This window comes from Sinohyriopsis cumingii, chromosome 6 (assembly GCF_028554795.1).
Source record: "Sinohyriopsis cumingii isolate HCF-2022 chromosome 6, ASM2855479v2, whole genome shotgun sequence".
Lineage (NCBI taxonomy): Eukaryota > Metazoa > Mollusca > Bivalvia > Unionida > Unionidae > Sinohyriopsis > Sinohyriopsis cumingii.
Genome location: NC_142966.1, coordinates 118597363 through 118606132, shown reverse-complemented (window position 1 = coordinate 118606132; position 8770 = coordinate 118597363). Strand labels below are relative to the sequence as shown.

Sequence of the window (8770 nt, the reverse complement as noted above, 5' to 3'; positions counted from 1 at the left end):
ATGTCCAATTAAATTCACCCTTGTTCACCAGACGTTTGGAATAAATATTTTGCTTTGCATATGATGTATGTTAATGAACAGTAACTTGAATATCATTTTTCCCCATTAAATTATCGTCCACCTGGGAAAATGTATGGAAAAAGTAGCTTTATATTATTTCGAGTCTGGAATAACCGCAAAAGGAGACATCAAAATAATTATTCAAATTTGCTCCACACTTTTTAAAGATTAAAGATCAAGGGCACGGGGTAAAAAATAATGCAGGACATACTACAATTTTCATTATTTTATTTCAACAAATCTTAACAAAATTAACGATTCTTTTTTGCATTCCATATAACATGCATTGAGAGACAATTTTTAAAAGCTTCATATATTTATAAAGAAATATAAATATTTCAACCCATTTCGGAATTATTTTTTAATTACTTTCTTAGCCAAAAAAAGATGAGGGAAGCTACAGAGTATTTATTTATTTCTCTATTTATCAAATTATTAATTTGATTTAAAATAATCTCACCATACTTCGGCATGCAATAGTATATCATTTCTTGGATACTATATGCTTTCTCGTATACTGTTTTTAAATACGACAGAACAGACTTTAAAAATCTCTGAATATAATATTATAAGAACATTTTAGCAGTTTCTACAATTTGATGGACAAATTAACACTTTCACTGGACATATAAAGTCCATAGGGATTTTAATGATTACATATCTATATTCTGCTGTACAGAGTGAAATGACTATTTAATTAGGCATCTTATTCAATCCTTTTCACATAAAAATTAGCAAATAAGAAACAATTTTAGTTTGTCAGCACCCTTTTACGTTGCCAAATATAGTCATATGTTTCTTGAATACATAAAAGACTATCTGACAACATAAAGGGGAGCACACAAACTGAAATTGCTTCTTATTTATGATTTTGCATTAGCACAACAATTTGTGTGACTATCCTTATAAGACAGTTTAGATTTTCAATTACAACATTGAGAATTCATAAGGGTCTAAAGTACGAAAACATGTAAAACTTCCATAATCAGGGCGCAAAATGCATATAAGTAAAACAGTGTAAGTGAAGTTTAGTTATTCGTTACATTTGTATAAGGCATATAAAAAGATAACAAAACAACACTAAAACTATTGACTACTAATGAATCACTACTATGCCTACTAGCAGCAATAATATATTACTAATAGTGATGATAATAAAAAACAATAATAATAAAACAACGATAATAATAATAACAATAATAATAATAATAACGAAAATAATGACAACGCTTTCAACATACAAATTATTTAGCTCTACAGATGAGGTAAGAAATTTTTTCCTGGAAAATTTAAATTCAATATGGATTTTCGGATTTTTTAAAGTTAGTTTTTGCTTTATTAAGCGGAATAAATGTGTAAGTGAATAATAAAATAAATCTTAACATGTGAAAGGTGAGATATGAATAAGCTTCACCTGTAAAATTATATGGTAAGTCATAAATATAACATTTTTAGATGCAACTATTTTTGCATCCAGTTTAGCAGACAAATAGAACATATCATGAATGATTCACACATAACTATTCGACGATAGTCGAATCTCACGCTGAGATGATAAAGTCATTACAACCCTCTCCAAACGGATCTTACCATATCATCTCCAAACAAACACGTGAAAAGCATATTGCAAAACCTGTAATAGGGGTCACCCATTTAGAGCGTACACGAGTGGCTGTTGGATACATGGGCGCCCGCAGCATAGGTCAAGGGGGGTGGGTGGGTGTCATATATATATATTCCGAGAAGTTTAATCATGCAAATGAAGCTGAAAATTTGTCACAAGATTCTGTTCAAGACGCTTAGTAAATATTAGCTTCATTTTCGAACTGCTTACTATACTAACTACGCAATTATCTCTCTCCCATCCGTGACTGACTGACACCCCACCCCCGCAACAAATCCTGCGGGCGCCAATGGTTCGATACAAGGAATAGGATGTAAATGATGATCCGACCTTCTTCGGCTTTCATTGCCATATTAAGAAAGCTTAACCTGGGCCTGACAAAATCACGCAGTGAAGCGAAAAGCAGGTGCTCAAAATTTCGGAGCGCTTCAGGGTGCTATGTGCACTGACAATGAAAAATTCAATAACATAATGAAACCAATGCACGTCAGTTCATATCTTAAAGGTAATGAAAGTTACATATATATATATATATATATATATATATATATATATATATATATATATATATATATATATATATATATCAATCAGTCAGGAAGAAGGCTGAAAAATAGATTTAGTTCTTTCTTTGTCAAGCATCATTTTTGTAAGGTACGTATATTATGAAGTCATAATCTCAGTGATATTAATATTTACTAAAAAGATGAGATTAAAACATTTATTATACCTATGAATTTTCTATCCCAGAATGAATCAAAAAGAGTTCAAAGGCGATCAGCCGAGCCTCGGATTTAAGCTTACCTAATTATGCAGCTGGTGATACCATCCATGATGCAAAATTTTACAATTGCACGATAGCTGTAAATCTTGTATACTGGTCTGCTGCACCATGCTTTGAAAAAAACTAGTGTTATTAACATTAATCGCTGTGAAAGTTATTCTTTTGTTATTTTTGTTCTTTTGTGACAACTGATATTCATGCGCTTATCAGCTGTTAACGGAAATGAAAGTCAGTGTATAAGTAAAGTTCGTGTCAGAAAGGCTGAAATCTTATGCGATATCTATCTGTTTTCAGTAAACATTTTGGGGATTTTATTCGTTTACGTGAAAATTAATAGGTATGTAACAAATCTATAATCACCATGATAATGAGATCTTGATTACATGGTCACGTCTTGTTGTCAGCAACAGAAAACCGTGATCATGACAACACTTTGCGGAACGATCTGGACTTTCTTCTGATGATATCATTATTGTGATATATATATATATATATATATATATATATATATATATATATATATATATATATATATATATATATGTGTGTGTGTGTGTGTGTGTGTGTGTGTGTGTGTGCTTAAAACAGCCAGTTTGATAATTTATACGTTAACGTAAATTTATACATTACCAATAATGTATACGTTACTGTTAATTTATACGTTACCGTTATGGACAGGTATGAATCATGTACTCTTATTCATTTAATATATACCTTAATGTATTGTGTTCCTTTACATTAGTAGAAATTGTCCTTTGAAATCAAAGATCGTCCAAACTATTTATAACGATTTCGAAATTGTGAACATTATTTTTTAGCTGACAAATCTATTGTCTTTCTACTGTGAATGGGAACGAAGTCTACACTGTTCACAATGACTTTCTTGTCTTCCAGTTTGGAAGGAATTCCTTCAACTTAAGTCTTCTTCAACGAAGATTTACTGCGAGTTCCTTTGAAATTGTAAAGAAAGATGCCCTTTATATCGATTGCCACCTTCCAAGTCAGTGAATGCGCATCATAAGTATGTTATGACCTGTAAGAAGAAGACAAAGAGTCATAAATTAATTCGCTTACAACTGCATTACACTTCCGGTGTTCATGACGCCGTACATAACTAGCCTAGTTGATTTTAATGATAGTATATATTTTCCCCCATGATGCACCGTACCAAAGAGACTACTTCTTGTTTTGCGATATAGCTCAAGTGGGGATGTATTGTGGAGGATTGGTGAACAAATGTTCATTCCTGTTTTGGTCAATTTGTGGGAATCATCAACTGTGTTCAGATATGATTTGAAGAGAATTGCTTATTTATATAATTCATTGGAAATATTACGTGTTCATTGATACTGGATTAAAACATTATTGGAATTATAATGAATTCATTTAATGACATTCTGGATTTCTTCATTGGTACATCAGGACATTAAGGAATTAATTCGGAACATTCTATTCTTTTGGACTTATGACATTTCTGATTATTTAGGATTGAAATCACTATGCTGTGTATCTTAATTTCTTGTTGTAGCTTCGACAAATAAATGGTCTGCTCAGTTTTACTAACTTCTTGGTTTCACTTCTTTTCTGTTACATAGTTTAGGACCTAGATCGTAACAGTATGACTTATTAAGAATTATGTTGTTTACGAATTTCAATTAGAATATTCCATTGATTTAATTGATGACCAACACTCCATTACGTAATGCTTTGTAGAAAACCTTTTGCTGATGATCAGGTCTTGTCATTGCTTGATACGTAATACACTTCTTACTTAATATTTGATTAGTATATTTCCAGGCTTACTGCATAATGTGAAGGATAGTAATTACTCAAAATGGGATTCCAATAAATAGATAGATAAATAAATTGTCTGGATTAGTTAATTTATATGACAGTTGCTTGAGAGGAAGATTAACTGAGATTAAATGGGCTAGAAAATGTATCACAAAAATACCCAACAACGTGGCATTGGGAGAAAAAACCTCAGCGGTAACCTTTCCTTCAGAGTATGTAACGTCCTCTATCATTTGGCTCACCAAACATAAAACCGTATCACACTATGTCTGATTACAGTAATCAGCCATGAAAACAAACAATCACTCAAACTACGAACAGAAGGTACGCTGGTTGCGAATCTTCATCAGCATGTTTGCCGGTGTCTTGAAGACCGTAAAATATCGGCACTAAATAAATTAAGGAAACTATTTTTGCCAGTAAACCACGGCGATGGGTTAGATATACGTTTCCGCAGATGAGATTCCCTCCCCACTCGGTCGGAACTTTGATCTTACGCGCCTGAAAGAGGCGCTATTATAATATTCAACACTTTCATAAACATTTCGCCTCAAAAATATCTGTGAGGCTGAACTTTCCATAACGGCATGGGATGAACAGTAGCAAGGTCTCTACAGAAACAAAATTACAAGCGAGAGGTACAAGCGAGAGGTAAACGCGTTTAATGAAGCTGTTACTGCACATACTGCTTTGTCTGTGCACAGAGGAAAGGTGGAAACTGGCATATTGTCAACAATTACTTTCACTTCAATTTATGTTGGCCTTGTAATCACAGCCTTGAGCTGCGCTTTGGTTTCCACATCCGGGAATTTCATAAGACTTCGGTTCACCAAACAGTAAAAAAACCACGACAAAAATCGTTCCGAAAAAACAACAAAACCAAGCAAAAGTATCCGACCACATGAAGAGTTTAATCTTATTTTCGATGAGGTCGACAAATATACGGCCATGAAGAATGAGATACAGGCTGCGTAACACAAGACACACACTTCCATTGTCATCGATGAGGAGGCAAAGAGCAAATTCATGGCCAGATGAAAAGCAGAAGTTCACCAAGCGATTATGAAATGTCTTGCGGAAAGTTCTGCATAAATGTGCGCTTGTGCTGTATTACTTCCGTCGAATCCGAAACAGAAAACTGTTAAAGCAAAACATTTCTTGAGCATTGCACAAAATATTGACCCATGTTTCAAGCACACCATCACGGTGTTATGCAATGTAGCAACCGTAAAATACAGCTTCGCCTTGCAATTTGTTTTTATTATCATAATTTTATATTGATCATAGGGTTTCCAGAGGAGTTACTGACACATATGCATGCAGTGAGCGAAAAAGCCCCCATTACATATGTCCGACCAAAAAGCCAATTAATTGTCTGAAGCATGGCACGACAAACTAAAAGAGATGGAACAGCTTATATTATTTTCAAAATGTAAAACAATTGCTTCCTCTTTGCGAATCCCGATATGCTGAATATAAGATATGTGATATCCGCTGACAAGCAGCATAGAGATATATTCTTTTGGAGTCTATTGTCACTTTAGGGTAATCTGCAGCTTAAAGAAACATTATTATTCAGCGCTTGCATAAATAGCTCATGAAGAGCAGCGGCAGTCTCACACGCTACTTTCGTCGTTCTGTACGGTTTAATCTACAGAAGCTAGTCTTAAACCACCCGTGTTAGTTCACGACATTGAACTGAGGTCATATCTTTATGGGGCTTAGTTCAAATCATAGATATTTGGTCAAAAACTAATATTTTCATCTAATAATGGGGTTAAGCATCAGTATATAATTAAATGAGATGCTTTTAACATATTAGTATGCATAATGTGCATATTGCGTACTTCAATTCCTTTATTGTTATCATCGTGTTTGGCTGCTTCAACAGCATGGTCCAGTGTAGGGAAAATGCTCTCATTGTACTTTTCCAGAAACTGTGTTGTCTCCAGAACCGCCCATACATCGTCTGCAAAACACAGATGAAGGGGAATTTATTTGAATCATTGTACATTATTGCACGACGAGTCATCACTTTCGAGAAAAATTTATCCGTTTTCCAATTTCAATTTTAAATCTCAGTGTCATGTGTATGTGTTAAATATCAGTGATAATCTTAGTTACGTTCTAGCTTATCCCAGTTGAAAAGTTAAGAAAAAGCAATAAACTTGGAGGTTTTAGTATACCATTGATCAAAAGTGCCTCCACTGATGTACTGCATACATTATATATTTATCAGTATGCTATATCCCAAGTATTCATACGCTCATTCATATAGTTATAATGAATAACGTTTTTATAACACATTGTGGACTTTATAACACCTTTTGTTTTAAATTTAATAGTTCTTAAGATTGATATTAATCATATACTCTTCCATTCTTCGTGTATTGGTTTCAACAGTGTTTTCTTTTCATCGTTAGAAAGTATGATATGTATGCAGAAAGAATACAATTTATTAATGAAACGAAATTACAATGAAAGGTTTGGAAAACTCTTTTTACAGACAAATAATAAGGAATAGTCAACATGCCGTCATATTTACCTGCAATGCAAGCAAGGAAAATCTTGATGTCTATTTTAGAATACTCATCGAATACCTGAAGAACAATAAAACAATACAGGGTCAGTTATGAAGGATAATACATAATTTGTTCAGTTAAATGTCTTCATTAAAATAAAGGCTATTTCGGATACAATAATCTCAAACAAGACTTAATTTGTTTAAGTCGCATGTTATAGTCAAAATTTATAAATATTTGAAACTAACATACCTTTACGAAATTTATCGATAGTTATGGGGGAATGAAGTTTTATCTGGCCATGAGAACTGGAAGAGTTTGCATTCATATTAAAATAAGTGCACATTTCGCTTAAAATAAAGAGAGAGAGAGAGAGAGAGAGAGAGATTTTCTTAGGTGTATAGTACATATATCTTACCATTAAGTTGATATCAACTTAGCATAAATCCACCTCGGATTCGGGTGGTCGCGGGTTTGAACCCCTGCCGAGTCATCCCAAAAACTGATAAGATTGGTACTAATGGAGTTCAACATTAAGAAGTTAGTGTTTGGACTGGTCGGCCTGGTGTCAGGATAATGTAACTGGGTGGGACATTATGTTATATGTCTGCGGCATGATTCCCCAGTGCTAGACAGTACGATAAAATGTTAAAGCTACGTTAAAAATCTAAATCACACAACCTTAGCTTAAAGCTGATGACAATAATCTCGACTAGATAAAATACCTGTCTAAGAATCTTTTCTCCCATAGAGTCAATGAACGGGATTGCAGAAAAGTCAATAATAATGTGATGTACTGGACAGATATCAGCTCTTGTAGGTGTTTGTTTTGAGATGTCGTTATTCGTTACAGTGCCAGAGGGTGAATCTAACGAAGCATTGGTAGGGCTATCCTCTGTATTGTTCACAGCTGGCAAGTAATCCTGAAATGTAAATATGCGTTTTTAAAACCATGTTTCTGCAATACAAGTTAAGATAAATGCACCAACAAACTTATAATATAGGCATGATGTTTACCACAACCTATCCATTCCTTCACGCTTAAAATTCTTCCACATCAACCAAGATTTTCATTTAAATTTCTTGCAGTGGAGACACAAGTCCTGGCATAATTTGTTAGCATTTATCTGCTGATATTTGTCATGTTTTATCGTTAAATGTCATAAATGACTTATTTGTTTTGCATAATGTCATTCATTTGATATACCGTATTACAAATTTTTAAACATATTGCGATTATTTAGATTTGAACTGTTTACAGTCAGTAATTTAATTTTCAACAAGTTTCAAGCACTAGAATGTATTTTTTTAAAACATATTTTTGTTTCGTCTTAGGGATTATCGGAGCAGGTGTATGAGGTATTTTATATGACAACTGATTAAGTAAGGTAAATACATAAAAACGATGTATTCAGTCTAATGTTTCTAAACAGAACCTGAAAAGGAAAGAGCTTCCAGGATTGGAACTCATGTCCAACGTATTTATATTTCGAAAGACCTTAAAACAAGACAGCCGTGCAAGACCTAATGCACTTTGATTCTGCATGGATGATAGATTATTCTCTACGAAGATATTCCAAGATTCTGTATGGATAATGTAGCATTTTATACGACGATATTCCAAGATTCTGTATGGATAATATAGAATTTTCTACGAAGATATTCCAAGATTCTGTATGGATAATGTAGCATTTTATACGACGATATTCCAAGATTCTGTATGGATATATAGCATTTTCTACGACGATATTCCAAGATTAGCATCTTAAGTGTAATAGAATTGGTGTCTGATACACCTAGAGTAAAGAAAACATTCATGCTTTTACGCACCGGAGATCTGTATTCTTCCATTCTAACATCCTTCATGTTGAGCTCGTGTCTTCCATTCCGAAACATTCTTTACGGTCATTCTGATTCAGACCTTTGTAATAATACTGGCCATTTTCTTACCTTCTTTTCTAAGACATTTTTCATATTCATTCTCCT

The 8770-nt window shown here is 33.5% G+C and overlaps 1 protein-coding gene across 1 annotated transcript in view; it reads right to left on the bottom strand.

Moving 5' to 3' along the window:
* Nucleotides 1-271: 271 nt before the first annotated feature.
* Nucleotides 272-8770, bottom strand: part of LOC149797822 (prestin-like) — a 67471-nt gene continuing 58972 nt past the window's right edge. The window contains exons 15-18 of the mRNA XM_089960807.1: nt 7510-7707; nt 6808-6862; nt 6110-6231; nt 272-3501 (exon numbers count right to left, since the gene is read on the bottom strand). Of these exons, the coding sequence (XP_089816933.1) occupies nt 3484-3501; nt 6110-6231; nt 6808-6862; nt 7510-7707 (393 nt within the window). The 3' untranslated portion in view covers nt 272-3483. The remainder of the gene's footprint in view (nt 3502-6109; nt 6232-6807; nt 6863-7509; nt 7708-8770) is intronic.